Source organism: Oncorhynchus nerka, linkage group LG11 (assembly GCF_034236695.1).
Source record: "Oncorhynchus nerka isolate Pitt River linkage group LG11, Oner_Uvic_2.0, whole genome shotgun sequence".
NCBI classification, from domain to species: Eukaryota; Metazoa; Chordata; class Actinopteri; order Salmoniformes; family Salmonidae; genus Oncorhynchus; species Oncorhynchus nerka.
In genome coordinates this window covers 55,994,120-56,020,464 of record NC_088406.1, presented here as the reverse complement: position 1 = coordinate 56,020,464, position 26,345 = coordinate 55,994,120, and the positions used below count along the sequence as shown (strand labels likewise).

At 41.2% G+C, this 26,345-nt stretch overlaps 1 protein-coding gene across 1 annotated transcript in view; it reads right to left on the bottom strand.

The window, feature by feature from the left end:
- Positions 1-19,853, bottom strand: part of LOC115137186 (fibroblast growth factor 12) — a 115,300-nt gene extending 95,447 nt beyond the window's left edge. Inside the window, exon 1 of the mRNA XM_029673330.2 lies at positions 19,490-19,853. Within this exon, the coding sequence (XP_029529190.1) occupies positions 19,490-19,529 (40 nt within the window). The 5' untranslated portion in view covers positions 19,530-19,853. The remainder of the gene's footprint in view (positions 1-19,489) is intronic.
- Between the last annotated feature and the right edge of the window lie 6,492 nt (positions 19,854-26,345).

Below are 26,345 nucleotides of genomic sequence, written 5' to 3'. Positions count from 1 at the left end.
GAGGATCTGAGGACCCATGCAAATCTTTTCAGTCTCCTGAGGGGGAATAGGCATTGTTGGGCCCTCTTCACGACTGTTTTGGTGTGTTTGGACCATGACAACTCGTTGGTGATGTGGACACGAAGGAACTTAAAGCTCTCAACCTGCTCCATTACAGCTCAGTTGATGAGAATGGGGGCGTGCTCAGCCCTCCTTTTCCTGTAGTCCACGATCATCTCCTTTGTCTTGATCACATTGAGGGAGCGGTTGTTATCCTGGCACCACACTGCAAGTTCTCTGACCTTCTCCCTATTGGTTGTCTCATCGTTGTTGGTGATCAGGCCACTGTTTGGTCGTCAGCAAACTTGATGGTGTTGGAGTCCTGCTTGGCCATGCAGTCATGGGTGAACAGGGAGTACAGGAGGGGACTGAGCACGCACCCCTGAGGGGCCCTTGTGTTGAGGATCAGTGTGGAAGTTCTGTAGTTACCTACCCTTACCAACTGGGGGCGGCCTGTCAGGAAGTCCAGGATCCAGTTGCAGGGGGTGGTTTTTAATCCCAGGGTCCTTAGTTTAGTGATGAGCTTTGAGGGCACTATGGTGTTGAATGCTGAGCTGTAGTCAATGAATGGCATTCTCACGTAGGTGTTCCTTTTGTCCAGATGGGAAAGGGCAGTGTGGAGTGCAATAGAGATTACATCATCTGTGGATCTGTTGGGATGGTATGCAAATTGGAGTGGGTCTAGGGTTTCTGGTATGATGGTGTTGATGTGAGCCATGACCAGCCTTTCAAAGCACTTTCCGAATGCACTGTATAGCGCTAGAGAGCAGTAAGGTTTTTCCGATGGCCGGGCTCACACACACACGGCTCCTCCTGAAATAGGACTGGGATGGGTAAACAGAAAAGGTGCTGAGTGTAACAGATGGGATCGTACTTCGTAACTCTTGCGTTATGTTTTAAAGAAAATACTTTCCAGCCAGCGGTCCCAGTTGATTTGTGTTAATTCTCACAATAGACACAAAGAAGCACATTAGATGTGCAGGACAACATTATGTTGATGGCTGTAGATTTGTGATTTGTTGCTTGCGTGTCAATATCAGACTGGTTATTTTGTAATCGCGTCACTACAGACCCTGGTTCGATACCGGGCTGTATCACAACCGGCCGTGATCGAGAGTCCCATAGGGCAGCGTGCAATTGGCCAAGCGTGGTCTGGGTTAGGGGATGGTTTGGCTGGGGTAGGCCATCATTGTAAAATAAGAATTTGTTCTTCACTAAATTTCCTAGTTAAATAAAGGTTAAATAAAGGTTAAATAAAAAAGTTAAAGTATATTGATGGCTGTAGATTTGTGATTAGTCTGTTAGCATGGAACAATCTGTGAATTAACAGGGAGCTAATGCTACCGTTACAATTAGAGCATGCTAGCCCCCCCACACACACACCTTCGCTCTCAGAACAGCCTACATTCTCTCTACAAGGTGTCGAAAGCTTTCCACAGGGATGTTGACCCATGGTGACTTTGTTGCTTCCTACAGTTGTGTCAAGTTGGGAGGGATGTCCTTGCGGTGGTGGACCATTATTGATACACACGGAAAACTGTTGAGCATGAAAAACCCAGCAGAGCTGCCGTTCTTGACACAAACAGGTGCGCCTGGCACCTAGTACCAAAGGCACTTAAATATTTTTTCTTTCCCATTCACTCTCTGAATGGCACACATACACAATCCATGTCTCAATTGTCTCAAGGCTTAAAAATCATTTTTTTAACCTGTCTCCTCCCCTTCATCTACAATGATTGAAGTCGATTTAACAAGTGACATCAATAAGGGATTATCACTGGTGTAAAGTAGTTAAGTGAAAATACTTTAAAGTACTACTTAAGTCGTTTTTTAGGATATCTGTACTTTACTTTACTATTAAAATGTTTGGCTACTTTTACTTCACTTAGATTCCAAAAGAAAATAATTTTTACTCCATACATTTTCTGACACCCAAAAGTACTCGTTACATTTTTGAATGCTTAGCTGTACAGGAAAATGGTCCAATTCAATCACTTATTAAGAGAACATCCCTGGTCATCACTACTGCCTCTGATCTGGAAGACTCATTAAACACAAATTCTTAGTTTGTAAATTATATCTGCGTGTTGTAGTATGCCCCCAGCTATCCGTAAATAACATTTTAAAAATACATTTGTGCCGTCTGGTTTACTTAAAATAAGCAATTTGAGATTTATAATTTATTTTACTTTTGCTATTTAAGTATGTTTTTGCAATTACATTTACTTTGATACTTAAGTATATTTAAAACCAAAAACTTTTAGACTTTTACCCAAGTAGTATTTTACTGGGTGACTTTCACTTTTACTGGAGTCATTTTCTATTAAGGTATCTTTACTTTCACTCAAGTATGACAATTGGGTACTTTTTCCACCACTGGAGACTTTTGCTTTCACCTGGTCAGTCTGTCATGGAAAGAGCAGGTGTCCTTAATGTTTTGTATAGTCAGTGTATAGCTTTTTGGAAAGAAACTCTTCATATCTCATTATCTGAGTAGAACTAACAAGGACTCAATTAGGGGGGTTGTGGAGGGTAGAGAGAGAGAGAGAGAGAAACCGAGGAAGGCAGGGGAGGGTTTTTGTGTGCTGTACGTGTTTGTGTAATGGAGAAAGAGTTAAAGGGAGGAGATAGTGTTTGTTGTGTGAGTTTGTTTAATGGAGAGAGAGAGAGAAAAAGAGAGGGAGGGAAGGAGAAAGGAAGAAAGGGAGAGAGTGTTTGTGTAATCGCCTATGAAAGAATCATTCACCCTCTGTTCTATGACCCAGTCTGGAGAGTCACAGAAGCAAGCATGACAAGATCATCCACTTCAATCTGCCTACCTCTTTGTGGGCCTATCATATGGATGTAGATTGTTTTATTGTAAAGAAAGTATGAATAACAGACTCTATTAGGGGCTCTATTTTAATACACCTAACCCAATGGTAGATCTACGCACAGGTTCAAGGATGTGTCCGAAATATTTTAGCTATTTACACTATCATAATTATCGACGCACTTGATGGCGTTGCCGCGAAATAATGGGTTTTGATGAATAAACAAGTTGTGGTTTTGTCGAGGCTTGGCCCCTCACTGGCCAATCAGAACGTGCTCCATGGCGAAATATGTTTCGCCCATCTTTGCTAAATAGGTTCACTTAAACCCATTTGCAGTCCACATTGTTCTAGGTAATTGCATGGCTTCAATAGCATTCACACGGATATAGGGTCTAGGCCTACTGTAATTTGCATTATGACTGAACATGGACATGCAAAACATTGTCAATAAGCAATATTCAATTAATTATTGATAAGGCATAAAAAGAGAACAAATCATTCTAATTGTCACGTTCTGACCCTAGTATTTGTGTTATTTGTTTGAATTGGTCAGAATGTGAGTTGGGTGGGCATTCTATGTTTTGTGTTTCTAGGTTGGTTTTCTGTGTTCGGCCTAGTATGGTTCTCAATCAGAGGCAGGTGTCGTTAGTTGTCTCTGATTGAGAATCATACTTAGGTAGCCTGGGTTTCACTGTTTGTGGGTGATTGTTTCTGTGTCTGTGTTTTACACCACACGGTACTGTTTTCGGTTTCGGTATTTCACGTTACGGTTATTAGTTTTGTATGGAGTGTTCAGTTTATGTGTTTTAATAAAAAACCATGGACACTTACCACGCCGCATATTGGTCCTCCGATCCTTCTCGCCTCTCCTCTTCAGACGAAGAGGAAAACCCTTACACTAATCAAATTCTAAACAAAACAAAAACTTGTTTTAAACAGTCTATGTCACACTTACAGGCACCATAATTTATCCCACGGGCATATAATATAAAAAAAAAGCAGATTATGGAGGGTTTTACACATCCAAAACGGGACCTGCCTACAATGCATATGTAACAGTATAGACTTTACATCCGTCCCCTCGCCCCGACCTGGGCGCGAACCAGGGACGCTCTGCACACGTCAACAGTCACACTCGAAGCATCGTTTACCCATCGCTCTACAAAAGCTGTGGCCCTTGGAAAGCAAGGGGATCCACTACTTCAAGGTCTCAGAGCAAGTGACGTCACCGATTGAAACGCCACTAGTGCGCACCACCGCTAACTAGCTAGCCATTTCACATCGGCTACACATAGATAAAATGATAACGTCAACTCACAGTTTTACTCCTCTAAAACTTGATATTTTAATAAAGCTTTGGTGGTTAAGATTTATTTCCAAGCGGTCTCAGGGGCCAAACCGTTCATCGATAGTCTTGATTACCTCACGATTGCATTAGACAGACACAAAAAAATGCAATTGAGAGCACTTGGTTTGTAATAAAAACAAATGGAATGGGAAAAAACATGAGTTTTATGTTTCTAAATATGAATTATACAGGCACTAAAAGCACATTAGGCTACTGTCGTTCCATACGCATATGGGCAGTGTGCATCACGGCTGGATAGGCTGCGTTTCCGCTGTCAAAAGCATGCCATAACCAACTGCGTTTACCGCTAAAATCAGCTGTTGGTTGGCCTCAAATATCCCTATCAGCGCTGCCTGAAATTAACACTTTGGATCATGTTTTTAAGGACACACCTCAAATATTTCCACCCAACCATCTGAGTGCAAGCGAGTTTATCTAAGACAGGGATATAGCCAAACCTGGCATTAGGGCTGGAAAATTAGGGCTGGAAAATGCCAGTGCGGCAGTTTTTACATTACGAAATTGCAAATTAACATGCCGTTTGACATTAGCGCCACCTTAACGGCCGCCGAAAATAGGGCCCCTGGTTTCCAATACTATTATTCAAATACTTAAGCTAAAGCTTGACTGTGCTTGCACTTTTACTCAAAAACTATGTTAACCCAGGCCTCCCAAGACAGGGCGGTGGTGGCTGGTAGGGGAAACAAACATAACACCAGTCTAACATTCAGATGAAAATCTTTGACAGAGCAGCCACAACACTACTCTGCATTGGGGACCTGGGGACTGTCCCACTCTTGGCAACCAAAGTTGTTTGGGTTCTTTCCCCACTACATCTGGGAAACAGACAGACATTGATTGTGTAACCCAGCACCTTGTTTGACTGTGTGTGTCTGGGTCTCCTGGGCTCTTAGCTAGCAGGTCGGCTGATGGAGAGTGTGAGAAAGGGAGAGACGGAAACCCTTTTGTCCCATCAGCAGGGCCTCAGGTTACACTCCAAGCAGCAGAGGAGAACCTAAACACCCTCTCACAGACAGGGCCTGCCCCTTTGTAAAACTGTAGGTGAGGAAGGGAGAGGTACTGTTGTGGGGTGGGACTGGGTACTATGACAACAAAACTAACCATTTCAGTTGTCTGTGTAATGGATCAATAAATAACATTTTATTTGTATGGGATTGTATTGATACTGATTCAATGAAAATGATGTGTGTCTGGAAGTGATGATTTCTGAATTCCTTGAAATTGTTGTGTTTGTGATGCTGACCTGAACCAAATGAATCCCGGACGCATATTAAGACTAATCCCGGACCATGAAGCACTAGATTCTCTATTGAGCTTGCTTTTTAGTCCAAGGCTGGCCTTAATCTGTGCCCAGTAAACCCACCCTAAACATTTATGACAGCTTTGGCTTAGTTTATTAACCACACCTAGAAACTGACTGACTAGACATCCCAACCTGGTCTCAGAGCATTTCATATTATTCTGTATGTAAATCCAAGACACTTCCTTTAGTATAATATGCTACGTTTCGTATGGTATGTATTAATTTGTGAATGTCCATCGCCCATTTCGTATGATGTTACGAATTATAATTCATTTTATAAATGTGCAATATATTACGAAATTGAAAAACGTACAATATGTTAAGAATTTGCCAAACTTATATGTTACGAATTCTAACTAGGCAGCTAGGTGGCTAACGTTAGCTAGCTGGCTAACATTAGCTCGGTTAGGGGCTAGGGTTAAGGTTAAGTTTAGGAGTTAGGTTAAAGGGTTTTTAAGGTTAGGATTACCGTTAAGGTTAGGGTTGGCTAAAAAGGTTAAGGTTAGAGGAAGGGTTAGCTAAAAGTGTTAAGGTTAGGGGAAGATTTAGCTAACATGCCAAGTAGTTGAAAAGTTGATAATTAGCTAAAATTGTCTGTGATGTGATTCCCACTTACAACCTGATATCATTTGACAGAAGTCCTCAACGTAAAGGAATTTCGGTCTCCCCACCTGCTTTGAACCCCCACACACACACACAATTGCCCTTGCCCTGTCTATATTCAAGTTATTTTTGCAAAGCTGTGTACGGAAGCATTTAGCAAGGTTGATTTGTCAGTGGCGGTGCACATCGTATAATGCAATCAAGTACTGACATAGGCATAGCCAAGATTTTCCAATTGCATTACACTATATAAAATGCATTAGGGTGCAGCTTTTTGTCTGAAACAGCAAGTAGCATAGTGGTTAAGACTGCTGGGCTAGTAACTAAAAGGTTGCTGGTTTGACTACCTGTGTTGACTAGGTGAATTTTTTTTGTCAATGTGCCCTTGAGCAAGGCACTTAACCTTAATTGTGCCTGTAAGTCACTCTGGATAAGAGTGTCTGCTAAATGACTATAACATTTCTAAAATGAAACAGCATGGTACAAAGGGCTTAGTTCACTGTGTGTCCATGTATGCTACCAACATAACACCCTATTATTCCTTATGTAGTGCATTACTACCTATGGACCTTGGTCAAAAGTAGTGCTCTAGATTGTGCTCATCATTCGTTTTGGTGGATGGTTTCTACAGGGATGTCTTGTGATAGCAACCTGAACTGTTCCCCAAGACGAATTATTCAACAGACCCTGTTTCATTTTCACTGTTCTGCTGTGGAGGTGGATCTAAATGAGAATCTTTATGACCCCTCTTTCCCTTTCTGTCTCTATCTTCCTTTCACACTCTCTCTCTCGCTCTCCCTTTCTCTCTCGTCTCTCTCAGCAACAATGCTTGAGATCAACAAAGAATATTGACTTGTTGGTAAATATCCAAAAGGCTCCTGCTTACCAGGTACTGAAAGTGGAACTGACAGCGTTTTAGCAACATTAAATCATATTCAAATCTGTTTATATACAGGCCCAGGAAGAATATGGTCATTTAGAAAGGGTTATTAGATATGGTCATTTTCACATTTTCATAAATTCATAGAACGTTTGGGAACAATGTATAGTAAGGGATTTGTGAAAATTCTATAGGAATATAGAGTGGGAAAGCGGCCGTGCGTTTGGACAATTATTAGAAACTGTTGTAAATAAAGCCTAATAAAAACATATTGTCTCCTCCATGACCAGAGTCTACGCAGACCAGTGCGCCATAGCCAACCAGAGCTACATTTATGCAACTAAGCCATTTGCCACATGGGCCTGCAATCATTCACTTTGAACTGGCATGTGTATTTACAGGCAGTAGCAACAGTGTGACTTTAGATCAATAGAACGCATTGTAAATATATGTAAATATCACAGGAGTCCTCATGTATTTGGGAAATTTACAGTCCTATTGATCAAACAACCATGAAAAGGTAGGCTCTCTCTCCCTCAGTTATGCACAACAACACCATCAACAACTAATGCTAGCCAGAGCGAGTTGAGAAAAAAATCTAAAGAGGGAATATTAGATAATCCCTCTCAAACATTTTTAGCTAGTTGGCAGTCAATTTCACTGATAAACAATGAGTAATAGTTGCCTGTTCGTCCTTCTGCAGCTCCAAACCACGTTTTGACAACTGAATGGAAACTTGCATGCCTGCCCAATTCCAAATACATTTGATCGACAACTAATTCATAATTTGCCCCCAGTATGTCAGCGTGTTCTGGGTTGTTCAAGAATTCAGAGCGTTTCAGTCTCCAAGTGTTCAGAGCACACACTGCATGCTCTGGCCGAGGAGTAGGATTGATCACAGCATTCATGACAGTTTAGTTTAGCAGACACTCTTATCCAGAGCAATTTACAGGATAAATTAGGGTAAAGTGCCTTGCTCAAGGGCACATCAACAAACTCTTCACCTAGTTGGCTCTGGGATTTGAACCAGCAACCTTTTGGTTACTAGCCCAACGCTCTTAACCGCTAGGCTACCTGCTCACAACGGCAATCAAGCACCCAAGGTAACTGGCTAAAGTTGGCTAGCTTGCTAGATACTTCCAGAGACAAATGAAAGAACGCCTCACTGGCCATTTTATTCACCCTAGCAGAGCTGGTTAGACTGTTTACATGTTATCTAGAGCGTTACTGAATAACTGTGCTGCTAGCAACAATTGAATTACTTTTTTACTGACGTTGACTGACACCGGTCATATTCAGTGGGAGTTGCGTGTTCGTAAATTCATCAGTTATTCTGCACTCTGGCGCAGTCAGACGAGAGTGCTCTGAAATTGGAGTAGATAGCCAGAGTGAAATTAGAACACAAGAGATATGCTAGCTGGATAAAGGTCATTCAATTTCTGCATAACTAACTAGCTAGCAAAGCATTCATATGTCTTGCTAGCTAACCAAATGACACCTGCATCTCTAGCTGTAGCCACCGAAAATCGATGAGGGGAAAAAGTAGGTCACTTACACACTCCTCCAATGACATAATATCCTACCAGCATCTAGCTAGCTAACGTTATGCTCTGTGTTTTAAGCTTGTTAAATAGCTACAAAAATAGCCCAGCGTTTCCCAAACTCGATCCTCAGGAACCGAAGGGGTGTACATTTTGTTTTTTGCCTTAAAACGACACAGCTGATTCAAATGATCAAATCTTGATAATTAGTTGATTATTGTAATCAGCTGTGTAGTGCTAGGGCAAAAATCTAAACGTGCACCCCCTGGTGGCCCATGGCCCAAGTTTGGGAAGCACTGCGCTAGCCTATTAGCCACATTATGACTAATTAATTGCCCTTGCTAGTTTGATTGTATTGACATTCCAAGCCTTAGTTACATGAATCTGTTTTTGTCCAAGTTGAAACTGAAACAGTGCATCCCAAATGAGTGGAGGCAGCAAACAATGTACCAATGTAAATTGGAATGGTAGAGTTATGTATTTTATGGAGTCATCAGAATTGTATGGGAAGGTCTGCTCAATCCAAGATTACAACTAATTGATTACAGCATTACCCCAAAAATGGAGGAGGCAGGTGGCAGCAGGAAGAGGTAGGGAACTGGTCTGTCTGCCCAATATAAAGGTCCAATTAGGAAAGTATAGCAGTTTCATTTGAGGATCAGGATGTTGACATCTGTGCCACGGGTGTATGAGTAGATATATAAAATTATGCAAGAGTAACGATTTGTTGATTTTCAGCAAAAATTATTGTACAACAAAATGTTGAATATTTGGGCCATAAAATCATCGAAGCTCTGCAGATTTTGTTGTGAGGATACTGAATCAATAGACCATCTGATTTGGTATTGCCCTCAGATTGCCTGTTTCTGGTCTCAGGTTTAGGAGTGGCTGAAAAAGCATAATATTAATCTAAAATTGACCCTAGAAATAGCATTGTTTGGAGATCTGGAGAGACCTGGTCAGTAAATTCCCTATACACTAATACTCTTAGTAAAAGTATGTCACGACTTCCACCGAAGTCGGCTCCTCTCCTCTCTCTCAGGGAATGTGATGAAAGAAATAAAAGCTGAAATAAATCATTCTGTCTACTATTATTCTGACATTTCACATTCTTAAAATAAAGTGGTGATCCTAACTGACCTAAAACAGGAAATGTTTACTAGGATTAAATGTCATGAATTGTGAAAAACTGAGTTGAAATGTATTTGGCTAAGGTGTATGTCAACTTCCAACTTCAACTGCAATCTGGCAGCCCTGTTTTGAGCCATTTGGAGCTTTTTTATATCTTTCTTTGCTGCAGATGACCATATAACTAGACAGTACTCTAAGTGTGATAGGACCAGGGATTGACTATATAACTGGACAGTACTCTAAGTGTGATAGGACAGGGATTGAATCACCTGATTCAGAGTGCTAGATGTTACATACTCTGAATATTTTCTTGTAACAACAATTCCCTTACCCATCTTAATAACAATATTATCTATGTGTCCTGACCATGATAAAGCTGCGTCCAACATGATGCCTAGTAGTTTAGTTTTTTTCACTTGCTCTACATGCGTTCTATTAATCGACAAATTCAATTGGGGATCAATTCATAAAAAATGCTAATTTTGTCTGTCATAGTTGAAGTTTACCTATGATGAAAATTACAGGCCTCACTCATCTTTTTAAGTGGGAGAACTTGCACAATTGGTGGCTGACTAAATACTTTTTTTGCGCCACTGTATCTTGAACCAAACACAATACATTTAGTTTTAGATATGTTCAACACCAATTTGTTCATATCAACCGACTCAGACACCATTCTTAGTTCACTACTCAGTACATTAAATAAAATAAAATTGTGTTTGTCACATGTGAAATGCTTACTTACAACCCCTTAACCAACAATGCAGTTTTCAGAAAATACCTACAAAAAAGTAAGAGATAAGAATAACAAATATTTAAAGACCAGCAGTAAATAACAATAGCGGGGCTAAATACAGGGGGTACCGGTAGAGTCAATGTGTCAATGTGCGGGGGGCACCGGTGTCGAGGTAATTGAGTAAATATGTACATGTAGGTAGAGTTATTAAAGTGACTATGCATAGATAATAACAGAGAGTAGCAGCAGTGTTCCAAAGGGGGAGGGGGAGAAATGCAATTAGTCTGGGTAGCCATTTGATTATCGTTACATTCTGATGCTGCGCTATACATTGTAGAGTCATCAGCATAGAATGCCCTTCTTTGTATGCATGCTGGAAACCCATTATCAGACCATTACATGAGAAATAATCCTTGATTTGTAAAGATACCAGTTTTTCCAATTATTGTCTTAACACAGGCAGCAAGCTTAAAGGACAATTATTAGGACCAGTGAATGCAGATTTTTATCTTTAGGTAGTGGAATAACCTTTGACTCTTTCTAGGCTTCTTCCACTTATTACAAATATGAGAGATTGGGGCTGATATTTGGTTAGCTGTAACTCTAAGCAATTTGATGTCAAGATTATCTGTACCAGGTGACTTGTCATCCGAAAGAGACAACAGCATCCTTTCTACCTCTTCCCTTTCAACTTGATGAAATTCAAACATTCATTGCATCTCCTTCATGATGTAATATTTTATAAGGGTATATGACATGGAGCCATCAGTTGGAATCAGAGCCTTCCTCAACTTGTCCACTTTGTCTGTAAAATATTCAGTAGAGTAGTTTGCGATGTTGTGTGGTTTTGTAATAAATATACCCTCTTTCAACAAAAGAGGCGGACTGTAACGGCTTTCTAATGGTGAAGGAGAGTCGGACCAAACTGCAGCGTGTCTATTGTGATTCATCTTTAATAAACAAACGTAACACACAACATAACACTACAAAACGAAAACCGAAAACAGCCTATACTAGTGTCTACTAACCTCTAACCAGGACATCAAGACACACAGGACAATCACCCACAATACAACCAAAGAATATGGCTGCCTAAATATGGTTCCCAATCAGAGACAACGGTAAACACCTGCCTCTGATTGAGAACCACTTCAGACAGCCATAGACTCTCCTAGAACACCCCACTAAGCTACAATCCCACTATACACACATTCCAAAATCCCAAGACAAAACACACCACAATACAAAAACTCTATGCCACACCCTGGCCTGACCCAATACATGAAGAAAACACAAAATACTTAGACCAGGGCGTGACACGGACGTGTTCGAATTCCTAACCATAATAGTGTTCAACGGTCTCCACAGTTTTTTCCCCATCACCCCTTACTTCATCAATTTAGTCCTGATTGATCGACTATCGAGGATCGCTATGGGGCGCAATTGGGCGATGTAGACTTCCACACAATCGCCCAACCTTCACTCACACACACACAAACACACACACACACACACCCTCTCTGTGTGTGGTTACAGTAGGCTAACGTATATCAATGGTTTTAGGAACAGCAGTAACATCAGGCAGGATTTAGGCTACCAACTGCCTAGCCAGTTGTAGCTCAATCTTGGGTGCAATGATCACGTTCCCGCACTGACTGAATGTGTGGAGTCTCATTGACTTAATGTTATGTTAGCCTACATGCTACACAAGCAAAGTTATATATAGCTGTCGGCCATGACTTACCGTTCTTTGTGTAGCTTCAAATGTTGGAAGTTGTTGCGCCTCCATCTGTAATTTTCTTCCCGCATGTTTTGCAAGTTGCAATCCGTAGTCCGTAGTTTTTTGTAGTCTTTATATCCAAAAATAATAATTTGGGGTATCATCTTTCCAAGGGCTCCATCTGAATTCACCCTCCGACATTCCTCTGCATTGCCACACGCAACTTTTTCTCAGCTAGCACAATTTGATTGGCTGCTGTCCGATTCAAACTGTAATCCGTTAAATGAAGAGTTGATGCACTGCACACTTTATTTAATAGCATCATTTTTTATATTTGAGCTTGGGGAGGGTATCAAGTCAGTTCGAGTCAAAAGGCTCAAGTCCAAGTTAAGTCACGAGTCATTGGTGTTAAAGTCAAAGTCGAGTTGCAAGTCATCATATTTGTGACTCGAATCTGACTCGAGTCCAAGTAATGTGACTCGAGTTCACACCTCTGGTGCTTGGTATCCGGCAGTAATAGACCAGGTTGCCAATGTAGTACCGCCTTGTCTGAGCAAGGATCCCTGTACATATATCAGCGGTCCCAGCGTTAACGCTAAATACTTTGCAGGATCCAGATATGAATGGGAAAACAACATTTTTGTCACTTGAATCACCAGCGTGTGTGTGTGTGTATGTGTGTGTGTGTGTGTGTGTGTGTGTGTGTATGTATGTATGTATGTATGTGTGTGTGTGTGTGTGTGTGTGTGTGTGTGTGTGTGTGTGTGTGTGTGTGTGCGCCATGAAATAAAGCATTACCACAATTGCTTCTGGGTTTGACTCTTTATCACCTAAAGTAATGTTCCTGTAGAAAAGTTATTGCCATAGTCGATTCTTCTATTTAGAACAACATTAAAGATGCGCTATATAGAAATCGCTCCACACATAGTGCACGTCGACCCTTTCCTAGATTTAATGTCAGATCTATAACTCACATTTCTATGTGAATTTGGTCCGGTGGCCCAAAAGGTTGTATATTGCAGCTTTAACACCATAGAGTTTCAATGAAAAGCTACCATTACAAACACATGATAAGAAAAGAAAGTAAGCGTATAATTATTTCACAAGACGTTTGTTGCAGAAATGCATGTCAAGTCATCCTCTCTTCAGACATCTTGGAGGCCATGTCTAATTGTGTTGAAATGCATGCCAAGTCATCCTCTCTTCAGACATCTTGGAGGCCATGTCTAATTGTGTTGAAATGCATGCCAAGTCATCCTCTCTTCAGACATCTTGGAGGCCATGTCTAATTGTGTTGAAATGCATGCCAAGTCATCCTCTCTTCAGACATCTTGGAGGCCATGTCTAATTGTGTTGAAATGCATGCCAAGTCATCCTCTCTTCAGACATCTTGGAGGCCATGTCTAATTGTGTTGAAATGCATGCCAAGTCATCCTCTCTTCAGACATCTTGGAGGCCATGTCTGATTGTGTTGAAATGCATGCCAAGTCATCCTCTCCTCAAACATCTTGGAGGGCATGTCTAATTGTGTTGAAATGCATGCCAAGTCATCCTCTCCTCAGACATCTTGGAGGCCATGTCAAACTCACAACTTTATATTCTCCAGTTCCCCCCTTTCTCTGCATCTGCAATCTTTCACATTACATGGCTCCCTTCCACACTTATCTAGAATGAAAATTCTATGCAAATAACTCCGATCCCACACATGTAACCCATTTACACACATGTAACCCATTTACACACAGTCACACGCACTCCCCCACATTCAGGACAGAATCCAGGGCAAAACTGAGAAAGAGAAGAAGGATGAAGTAGAGCCTGTGTGAAAGAGGCCGGAGCAAAATATTGATCTGTGATGGTATCAGACACCATGTTTTGACCCAAAAACATCTATAGTAATTCCCAGTGGTGAACAATGATAATATAATCCACCTTCCAGTCAGTGTGTGTGTGTGTGTGTGTGTGTGTGTGTGTGTGTGTGTGTGTGTGTGTGTGTGTGTGTGTGTGTGTGTGTGTGTGTGTGTGTGTGTGTGTGTGTGTGTGTTCTGAGCCAGCAGGATCCAAGGCTCCAGAGGTGTTTAGGACCACTGGGCACACACACAAAAACACCAGTAGCACTAACCATCCATGGCCCTGAGAGGCGGATAGAGGATGATGAAATGGAAATGTTCGCAGAGCATGAGCGAGTCACAACACAATGAACATAACCATCTGCGGTTATATTATATCACTAAACATTTATCCAATGTTGATTTTGTGTGTGTGTGTGACATACCATCTTTAAAGCAAAACTGTTTGGATATAAGATTAGGGAGCTTTGTAAGGGAATGTCCATCCTATAACCAGTAATGAATGGAGATATCTATAGGTGTCCCATTAGAATTGTCAGGTTTACACTTTTATGTATGGGGCATCCGTCACATATAAGCTTCGTCACACAAGTAGGCAGCCATTAACCTCAAACCAAGCACACTCACACACACGAATAGACAATGTTGGGTAGGTAACTTTCTAAATCTAATCCGTTACAGTTACTAGTTACTTGCCCAAAATTGTAATCAGTAACGTAATTTTTGGATTACCCAAACTCAGTAACGTAATCTGATTACATTCTGTAATGCCCTTATTAAGAGGAATTAGAAGAAGACACAAATGTATGTTACCAATTGAATAACATCTATTGCAGGATAAATCAATGTTAAAGTTTACATAGCTGGCCATATATGGATGTTAAATTTTACTTTATGGGTTGGTTATGTAGGCTTTTTCTAACTCATCGCTTTCAACTACATATAATAATAATTTTAAATTATTTATTTACATAAAAATCAAAGTATCAGAATTCCAATCATTCCAATAAATGTTATACCCCTTGATCTTCAAAAATAACACTTGGAAATATGGAAGTATAGATTAACCAAATTGTTTTACCTAGCATAACCTCAAAACTAAGGACTTATTAGCCAGCCCTACTCTGTTGTTTATGATTTTGTTGTCATGGAGGACTGATTGGGCTCATTGAAACGAGCTGAAAAATAAATGCTGCCCTCATGGAATGGCATGCTTTGAGCACTACTGGAAAGTGCTATTTACATGTGAAAAATGAATGCCATATGTTGCATTTGCTATAGGCCTACTGTTAACCTTTTTGTTGGTGACACTTTTATATATTGATAATATGCAGCTGTTTAAAGGGAAAATGCACAGATGAAACAATAACAAAACGATCGCCCCGCCTCTGTTTTGGTAAAAAGCTGAGGGATGGGCCTGGAGAAATGTAACCACTTTCAGATGAAAAGACAGAGCTATGGATGCAAGGACTGACCATCCATGATATCAAAATGATTGTTTTAACCATGTTATGAGGCTATACAATGTTTGTTTACATTTACAATGTTTAAAAACATTGGAGAAAAACAAGCTTATATTTTGGGTTCTCGTGGAGTGTGACAGTTAAACTAAGCTCATGAGGCAAGTTATATTCCTCAAGAATCAATGGATATATACAGTACCAGTCAAACGTTTGGACACACCTACTCATTCAAGGGCTTTTCTTTATTTTTACTATTTTCTACATTGTAGAATAATAGTGAAGACATCAAAACTATGAAATAACACATATGGAATCATGTAGTAACCAAAAAAGTATTAAACAAATCAAAATAAATGTTTGAGATTCTTCAAAGTAGCCACCCTTTGTCTTGATGACAGCTTTGCACACTCTTGGCATTCTCTCAACCAGCTTCATGAGGAATGCTTTTCCAAAAGTCTTGAAGGAATTCCCACACATGCTGAGCACTTGTTGGCTTCTTTTCTTTCACTCTGCGGTCCAACTCATCCCAAACCACCTCAATTGGGTTGAGGTTGGGTGATTGTGGAGGCCAGGACATCTGATGCAGCACTCCACCACTTTCCTTCTTGGTCAAAAAGCCCTTACACAGCCTGGAGGTGCATTTTGGGTCATTGTCCTGTTGATAAACAAATGATAGTCCCACTAAACAGATGAGATGGCGTATCGCTGAAGAATGCTGTGGTTGCCATTCTGGTTAAGTGTGCCTTGAATTCTAAATAAATCACAGACAGTGTCACCAGCAAAGCACACGCACACCATCACACCTCCTTGTCCATGCTTCATGGTGGTAACCACACATGCAGAGATCATCCGTTCACCTACTCTGCGTCTCACAAAGACATGGCTGTTGGAACCAAAAATCTCAAATTTGGACTCATCAGACCAAAGGACAGATTTCCAACGATCTATTGTCCAATGCTTGTGTTTCTTTGCCCAAGAAAGTATCTTCTTCTTATTGGTGTCCTTTAGTAGTGGTTTCTTTGCAGCAATTCGACCATGAAGGCCTGATTCACACAGTCTCCTCTGAACAGTTGATGTTGAGATGTGCCGGTTACTTGTACTCTGTGAACATGAATTTGGGCTGCAATCTGAGGTGCAGTTAACTAATGAATTTATCCTCTGCAGCAGAGGTAACTCTGGGTCTTCCTTTCCTGTGGCGGTCCTCACGAGAGCCAGTTTCATCATAGTGCTTGATGGTTTGATGGTTGAAGAAACTTTCAAAGTTCTTGGCATTTTCCAGATTGACTGACCTTCATGTCTTAATGTAATGATGGACTGTCGTTTGTCTTTGCTTATTTGAGCTGTTCTTGCCATAATATGGACTTTATAAGGGCACAAGGCGAGACGCAAATGCAGACACAGGAGGCAGATGGTTGAGCTCCGATATTTATTATACCAAAAGGGGTAGGCAAAAGGCAGGTCGGGGACAGGTCAGAGTCCAAACAGTACCAGGCGATAGGCAGGCTCGAGGTCAGGACAGGCAGGGGTTCAGTGAACAGGTCTGAGTCCAAACAGTACTAGGGGATAGGCAGCTCGAGGTCAGAACAGGCAGAGTGGTCAGGCAGGCGGATTTGGTGTCAGGATAGGCAAGGGTCAAAACCAGGAGGGCTACGAGAAAACAGAGACTGGGAAAAATAGGAGCTAGGAGAAACGCTGGTTGACTTGGAAAAACAAGACAAACTGGCACAGAGAGGCAGGAAACACAGGGATAAATACACCGGGGACTAATGGGGAAAACAGGAGACACCTGGAGGTGGGTGGAGACAATCACAGACAACCAACCAAGACCGGTGAAACAAATCAGGGCGTGACAGACTTGGTCTTTTACCAAATAGGACTATCTTCTGTATATCACCCCTACCTTGTCACAACAAAACTGATTGGCTCAAATGCATTAAGAAGGAAAGAAAATCCACAAATTAACTTTTAACAAAGCACACCTGTTAATTGAAATGCATTCCAGGTGACTACCTCATGAAGCTGGTTCAGAGAATGCCAAGAGTGTGCAAAGCTGTCATCAAGGCAAAGGGTGGCTACTTTGAACAATCTCAAATATAAAATATATTTTGGTTTCTACATGATTCCATATGTTTTATTTCATAGTTTTGATGTCTTCACTCTTATTCTACAATGTAGAAAATAGTAAAAAATTAAGAAAAACCCTGGAATGAGTGTGTGTCCAAACTTTTGACTGGTACTATGTACATAATTCGTAAGTCAAAAAATGGATGTAGCATCTCCAGATCGACTCTTTAAGTCTATCAAAAGTGTGCAAGTTTGAGCATGTGTCCATTAGGCCTATGGATTTGTTTTATCTATAAACATGAATTAGCTTGAGCAATAAAAGCCCCACTTGTATTCCATAGGCTTGCATCTGCACTAAGCAGCTGTTGCAAGACCGCATTTGGCTGTCTGGCTGTCCACTGGTTTCAAAAACAAAGATTGATAGGCGTCTTGAATTCAAACATTGGGTTCAAACACACATTTAGATTTGTGAGCAGCCGTCCACAACAACCACAATCCGTAAGGTGCAAATAGCTAAATGAGAGAGCAGGAGTGTGATTCACATCCATGCGCTATATCAGTAACACTGCTGTCATCCTTAACTCCAAGCTTTTATTCAAGTTGGATAATCTTTGGATGCCGACAGCTGTCGCACCATTGGAAGACATAGCTTGGACTGTAGCCTATTCCTGCTCTTTTCCCGCGATCCATCAAACACATTTGGTGTCTCTGACTTGTGGTCAGACTCTCTCAGGTGGAAAAAACTTAAACGTGCGCCTTTTTTCAATGCTGACTTGAATGTTATTGAGAAAATAGAGAAGTGTCAAATATTTTTTTGCCCAAACATCCTTTCTGAATTTAAAAGTAAATCCTCAAAGTAAATCATCTAGTTTTTCAAGAGTATCTGTAATATGATTACAATATTTTTGCTGGTAACATAACAGATTACTGTTACCGTTTTTGTAATCCCTTACATGTAAATCCGTTACTCCCCAACCCTGCGAATTGACAACATCATGAATTGGCTATTGACATGTATAACATGTGCCATGGCCCATGAAGCACGGGTATTTAATAGGAAGCCCAGATGAAATTCAGGCAGGTGTAGGAATTATTTGACTGAACCTAATTTTAATATCATTATTATAAAAGTCCGGTCAACTCAAAACACGTTTTATCAACCAATATGCTACTCCTCTTATATCAGGTGTCGAAGTAGGCTAGAACACAGGCTACATGTGTAATGATAATGCGTGTGGGCCTTTAGCCTTGCCCATAGTCAGAGAATTGAGAGAACCCACCCTTCCCCTCCCGAAACCCTACGGGAGCTGTACATTTGGCAGGTTGACGTTTATTGTCATGAATCTTGCCCTGGAGGCAGAACTGAGCGATTCCCGCTAGATGGGCCAGCAGCAAAGTCAAGATTGGCTATATGAAATTCAAGAAAACAACAATTATTTTTTTGGTCTTAATTCATGGCTAGGGTTAGGAATTCAAGTTAGCCGTGTGGTTAAGGTTAGGGTTAACGTTAGGGTTATGTTTAAAATCCGATGTTATGACTTTGTGTCTGTGGCAGTTGACCGCTCTGCAGAGCTACCTCCAGAACAAGATTCATGACGAAAAACGCTAACCTGAGTAAATTTGCTGCATCAGGGTTCTTTCTGTCAGCCATTCGCTGAAAACAAAAGCAACGAGGTAGCCTTACAAAGGCGAGTGGTCGTAGCCTATGGATGCTCTACGCCCTCAGCAGCAGGAGACATACACAGATGTTCGTAGCCAAATAAACCACACCTTAGTCCACCACTGCTATTTTCATGAAGGCTAAGCGGCAAGGCGGCTGTTCTGTGTACGAGCTCCAAGTACCGCAGTCTACTCACACAAAGGCGTGGGCCACGCACTGCCACGCCACCAGACCCACTTATTCAATACACACAACACACGCTGTGATTATTTCACACACACCCAGTCTGTTATTAAATGACTAAATAAGTGGCTTACCTGGTGCTTTGTCTGCTTTATCTACTTTAATGATCTCCATTTCCCGTTGTGATTAGGTTGATCAGTGAGGGAAGTTAGAGACGGTGCGTTTCTGGAAGATGTCAGAGCTGGTCTGGTCGGGATGTGGTTCTTCTTCCCCCCTGCTTTGCCTGGCTCTGTAATCAACAAGCGTGATGGGTGAGAACAGCTGTTTTGTCAATGGCCGGACTGTCCGTGAGTCAACTGATATTAGTTATAAGTGAAGGGTAGAATGGCTGACTTGGAGATGTTGGGATAATTTCCGACCGAGCAAATTGGACGCTGTGTCTGTATTTTCTCTGTCCACGCTCGTGCATTAAACCAGTGTCCGCGCGCTGCTTATCCGGAGCTGGCTGTCCTCTCGCTTTGGTGCTGAAGTCTATGCTGCAGCTCGGGCTCCTGTGAAATACAGACGTGACGTCACGACAGACATTACATGTTAGAAAGTGCGTTACATGTTAGAAAGTGGGGGAGTCACTTCCACTATTGAATCTGTGAATCCGACAACAAACACCTGCTATATATTTTCCTAGACATTAAATAAGGCTTTTTTCCATTTTACATAATCAAGGTGAGAATAGCTTCGAGAAAGCGTTGACTATCACGAGATAGGGTGCATCAGAGTCTGCCCAATAACATTCTCCTCGTCATAGCCTACTCTTCTGCGATTTTTACATCGACTCATTTGTATTCAGAGCACTCAGAAGTTTGCTTCTCACATAATCTAGCTGAGCTCAGAAGTCCCTTTGATCCCATGTATATAGGCCTAAGATTTCTGCTATTTTAGAAAGCTGAATATGTCTGGATAAAGAAGAAACTACAAGTCCTGTTCTTTTCCAGATATAGTCTCAATTGATGACTCAATTGGGTGCAGATGTAGGCTGTAGAAATTAAAATATGTTCACAGGATTTTCATCAACTACGTTTAGTGTGAGTTTCCATGGTAGCACCCAAGTACAGTGATGTTACTGTGATGGGCATACTTTTGGGTGACCTGAAGGCTGTAGGGGCTTAAGGGCTGATGATGACATATTGCATTTTAGTTGCCCCCAAAAATATTGAAATTGAAATAATGCTGAACAAAAATATAAATGCAAAATGTAAAGTCAAAAAAGAAAGGAGGACCAAGGTACTCTTCATATAATTAATTAAAATGCCTTTATTAGTATGGCATGTTCAAAAGAAACAAACGTTGTTGTTTTTTTAAACGACACGTTTCAGCTGCATGCACTCCCTGACGAAGGCCATGCAGCTGAAACGCGTAATTTAAAAAAAACGTTTGTTTCTTTTGAACATACCATACGAATAAAGGCATTTTAATTAATTATATGAAGAGTGCCTTGGTCCTCCTTTCTTTTTTGATGACCAATTCACCCCGTTTACCAAAGAGCACCTTCTGTCTTCCTTTCCTCCTCTTTCTACTAGCAACATGTAAAGTGTTGGTCTCATGTTTCATGAGCTGAAATAAAAGATCCCACGAATGTTCCATACACTCAAAAGGCATATATTTATCTAAAATGTTGTGCACAAATTTGTGAACATTCCTGTAAGTGAGCATTTCTCCTCAGCCAAGATAATCCATTTATTTGTGGCATATAAAGAAGCTGATTAAACAGCATGATCATTATACAGGTGCACCTTGTGCTGGGGACAATAAAAGACCACTATAAAATGTGCAGTTTTGTCACACAACACAATACCACAGATGTCTCAAGTTTTTTGAGGGAGCAATTGGCATGCTGACTGCAGGAATGCCCACTAGAGCTGTTCCTTTCTCTACCATAAGCCACCTTCAACTTTGTTTTAGAGAATTTGGTAGTACGTCCAACTGGCCTCACAACCGCAGACCATGTGTAACCACGCCAGCTAAGGATCTCCACATTCAGCTTCTTCACCCATGGCTGCGCCCCTGTCCAGTCATGTGAAATCCATAGATTAGGGCCTAATACATTTATTTAAATTAACTGATTTTCTTCTATGAACTGTAACTCAGTTAAATCTTTGAATTTGCTGCATGTTGCATTTATATTTTTGTTCAGTGTAGTTAAGGCCCTATTTCAATAAATATTTATTTGGGACAAATAGGGCTACATGTTATGCATTGCAGATCATATAGGCCTACATGGTACTAGTTTGTAGTTCTCAATGTCTCTAAGGTTGTGTCCTAAATGGCACTGTATTCCCTATGTAGTGCACTACATTTTACCAGGGCCCATATGTCTCTGGACAAAAGTAGTGCACTATACACTCTTAGAATGAGGGGTAACTCAAGGAACCCTTGAGATTTTCAACAAACCCTGGAGTTTCTCAAAAACACATTGCAGTTAATGGGTTAATATTAGCAGCATTGGTTAGTTGAGGGGTTCTTGGAGGAACCTTTAATGTTTAAATGTTGCAAAGGTTTCTGGACGAACCTTTTTGCTGGGACTTGCAGAGCACTTATAATTTACTTAGCAAATTGATTTTCTGTGCTGCTAGACTCAGAAGCAGAGCTGACATTATGAGCAGGCCTTAGGGGGCCTGGCCCGCTGTACCTCATTGCCTGTCCAAATAGAAACATGGAATATTGATAATTTATTTGACAGAGACGGGTGCCGACAGAAAGGCGCATCAATCTCAGATAAAGCATCCGGGCGAGCGAAACTGAGCCCCTCTGTGTAGCCAAGTTATCTGATGCTGTCGTGCTAAGAAGAGCATAAGACACATGGACGCTGTTTGGCCACTTGCAAATTGAAGGAAAGTTGCCGGGTGCACAGTGCTCAGATTGGATGCTGGAATTTTGGACGAACGTGTGAAGGTAACCTACATTTTGAAGTGATTTGTTTGACAATGAGATGAAAACATCATGACTGGTTGTTTTCTTGCCATATTAAAAGGTAACTAATTTTTACAGTTAAATTACGTCTTTACTATAAAAATTAAAATAATTCATTCACACATACTGTACATAGGATCAAATGCCCGTCCAACTGAATCATTCTGGCGTCGGCCCTGCGCAGAAGATGAAAATATGTAGTTTTCGGCGATGGCTTTATGTGATAGCTAGCGACTTATAAACAGTTACCCATTCCTATATGAACACTATTTAAATAGCGATGTTGAATAATAGAACATGTCCTGTCAAGCCAATTAAATAATGACTGCAGCCTCCTATTTTAATTCCGAAAAGTTTATTGTGATGGTAATGACGTTTGCTTACGACGATAACCTAGTCTACACTCTTAAAAATGCTTGGTTATTTGGGTGACCCAACTGCCAGGTTGCAGGCATTAGGTTACTTAGTTGAATTGTTTTCCTTAAAAAGAGCCAGGTTGAGTTGTTGATGCTGGGTTATTGACGCTGGGAATGTGGTTTAGTAAGAGCGTGGCTTTCAGATACTTCTTCTTGGCCACTGTGAACATAATTCCTGTCTATCTGTTCTGTTATAATGTCACCACATATTAAGGTTGTACACTGACAGTTTTGTAGCTTCAATGAGGTTTACAGGTGTGTATGAGTTCCTCAAGAGCCTATGCAAATCCCAATGTTGGATTACTTACCACTTTATTACTTTAGGAGGAGGTCATTGATTTCAGATGATTGTCATGGCTCTATATAATCAGCAATGTTAATGTTCCATTAGAATGCTGCTACAATATATCATTAAAAATGTTCAACATTAAACCCCTCCCATCGCAAACAGATTCCTGTTTGAACCTGGCACTTTTGCAAGAATATATTCATCATGTCCAAGGGGTCCCTAGAATAACCTTTTCAGAGGGGTTGCTTGATTAACTTTTGTGACCTGGAAAGTTTCCCCATGTGGCAATAAGGTGCTATTTGGGAAGCACCCTAAAACCACTGAGGGAGAAAAGTGAACGTAGTGAGATGTGGAATACTGCCTGTAAACCTACATTTAAACAAAATGTTTTTTCCACTATGCTGTGGGTTGTACATCACTTTGTATTATTGTCACAGCTTAAAGCTGAATCCCATATGTCAATGTTTACAAGGCTACTCTCTTACTGGACCTTGGATGTAATTGTTATTTTAAATGTGCAAGTTTTTTGTGTTGTGTGTTGGCACCAACAAGATACAGTATTTCATATTCATATTCTTTAAAAAAAAGTGACTGATAGAAAAGGCTTATTTTTACCCATAAGCCTCACTGTCCTAGAATATACAGTGATGAACACAGCCCTCTGTAAACACCACCTCCACAACAGTGTGCATGGGCGTAGGGTGAAGTTACTCTTAGACGCTGATCTTAGGTCAGTTTAACATTTCCCCCACTAATGGTTAGGATTGGGGGAGCTCATCCTAGATCTAACTTCCCTTCTAAATGTAACTTTATTTAACCTAGGAACAGTGGGTTAACTGCCTGTTCAGGGGCAGAACAACAGATTTGTACCTTGTCAGCTCGGGGGTTTGAACTTGTAACTATCTGGTTACTAGTCCAACGCTCTAACCACTAGGCTACCCTGCCGCCCATGCAGAGAGGGTGGGGCTGGGAAGAGATGTGTGCGGCTGCTTGGTCGGAGCCTGGGCCGCAGGTGTCCTGACAGGTGCTGTGACAACAGGAAGCAAAAATAACCTGGCAGAGGTAGAGAGGAGAGGAGGCTGGTGGGGGTGTACACAAAATGGAAATAGATTATCCCAACACATTTGAATGTTTTAGGCCAGAGCTGCCAGTCTGTGAGGACAAATACAGAGAACACAGATATAATCAGTATACATTCAGATAATATAACATACTTGCACCTAAAGAACTGTCAATTTCATCAACCCCTTCCTTTCAGAAGTACTTTTTATTAAATCTACAAGAAAAGTTGAGGACCTATAAAGTAGGCTACATTACAAATGTCCAGTCATCCCGAACTGCTTCAATCAACCCTTCAGCCATCTCTCTACATTTTCCCTTATCTAAATCAACTTATGTATTTATGTTTTGTCTTTGTTTGGCAGTATATGGGATTCAGATTTAAGCTGTGAATGTTTACAATATCAAATAAACCTTGTTGTATAGATTGGAGGATAAAATCCAAGGTTCTGGATTATCTCTGACTACCATCCAATGCACTTTGAGAAGGATGTGAGGAGAGAGAGGACACATGGAATCGAGGAAAGACAATTGTAAAAGAGTCAAGTACTCAAAGGACAGCAGCTCCCACATCTTAAGCCGGGTGTCAACTGATAATGGCGCTGGAGGGGATGACTCCCGTTTTATGGGCTGCTAACCAATTGTGCTATTTTTGTGTGTTTTGTTGCGTTGTTTGTAACTTATTTTGTACATAATGTTTCTGCTACCGTCTCTTATGACCGAAATAGCTCCTGGACTTCAGAACAGCGATTACTCACCTCAAACTGGATGAAGATTTTTTTCTTTAATGAGTCTGACGCAAAGGATATGCTGCTGCTCCCAGACCTGGCCCAAATCTCCATAATTCGCATGAAGAGGAGATGGAGATACAGGGGCCGCAGATCCTGGTGCCTTGTGAGAATTTGTCAGCGAGCGAGTAACCCGCCTCTACCATCCGTGCTATTGGCAATCATACAACTACTGGAAAATAAACTGGATGAGCTCCGTTCGAGACTATCCTACCAACAGGACATTAAAACTGTAACATCAAGTCGTGGTTGAACGATGACATGGATAATATACAGTTGGCAGGGTTTTCCTCGCATCGGCAAGACTGAACAGCCACCTTCGGTAAGACGAGGGGTGGTGGTCTGTGTGTATTTGTCAATAGTAGCTGTTGCGCGATCTCTAATATTAAGGAAATATTAAGGAAGGTTTTGTTCGCCTGAGGTAGAATACCTCATGATAAGCTGTAGACCACACTATCTATCAAGAGTTTGTCGTCTATATTTTTCATAGCTGTCTATTTACCACCACAAACCGATGCTGGCACTAAGACAGCACTCAATGAGCTGTATAAGGCCATAAGCAAACAAGAAAATGCTCATCAAGAAGCGGCACTCTTAGTGGCGAGGGACTTTAATGTAAGGAAACTTAAATCTGTTTTACCTCATTTTTTACCTTGTCTTATGTGCAACCAGAGGGGAAAAAATACCACCTTTACTCCACTTCACACAGAGACGCATGCAAAGCTATCCCTCGCCCTCCATTTGGCAAATCTGACCATAATTATATCCTCCTTATTCCTGTTTACAAGCAAGAATTAAAGCAGGAAGTACCAGTGACTTGCTCAATACGGAAGTGGTCAGATGAGCTAAATTACAGGACTGTTTTGCTAGCACAGACTGGAATATGTTCCAGGATTCATCCGATGGCATTGAGGAGTATACCACCTCAGTCAACGGCTTCATCAATGTGTGTGTCACGACTTCTGCCGAAGTCGTTGCCTCTCCTTGTTCGGGCGGTGCTCAGCGGTCGACGTCACCGGTCTTCTAGCCATCATCGATCCATTTTTCATTTTCCATTGGTTTTGTCAGGTCCCACACACCTGTTTTCAATCCCACCCATTACCTGTTGTGTATTTAACCCTCTGTTTCCCCTCATGTCTTTGTAATATTTGTTTATATTCATTTTTCTTATTAGTGTTATGGAGCATGTTACTTGGACATTTATTAAAAGACTCCATTTTACACTCCGTTTGACTCTCCTGCGCCTGACTTCCCTGCCACCTATACACACGTCTCTGACAGTGTGTCGATGACATCATCCCCACAGTGACCATACGTACATAACCTAACCAAAAGCCATGGATTACAGGCAACATCCGCACAGAGCTAAAGGCTAGAGCTGCCGCTTTCAAGGAGCGGGACACTAATTCGGACGCTTATAAGAAATCTCGCTATGCCCTCAGACGAACCATCAAACAGACAAAGCTTTAAT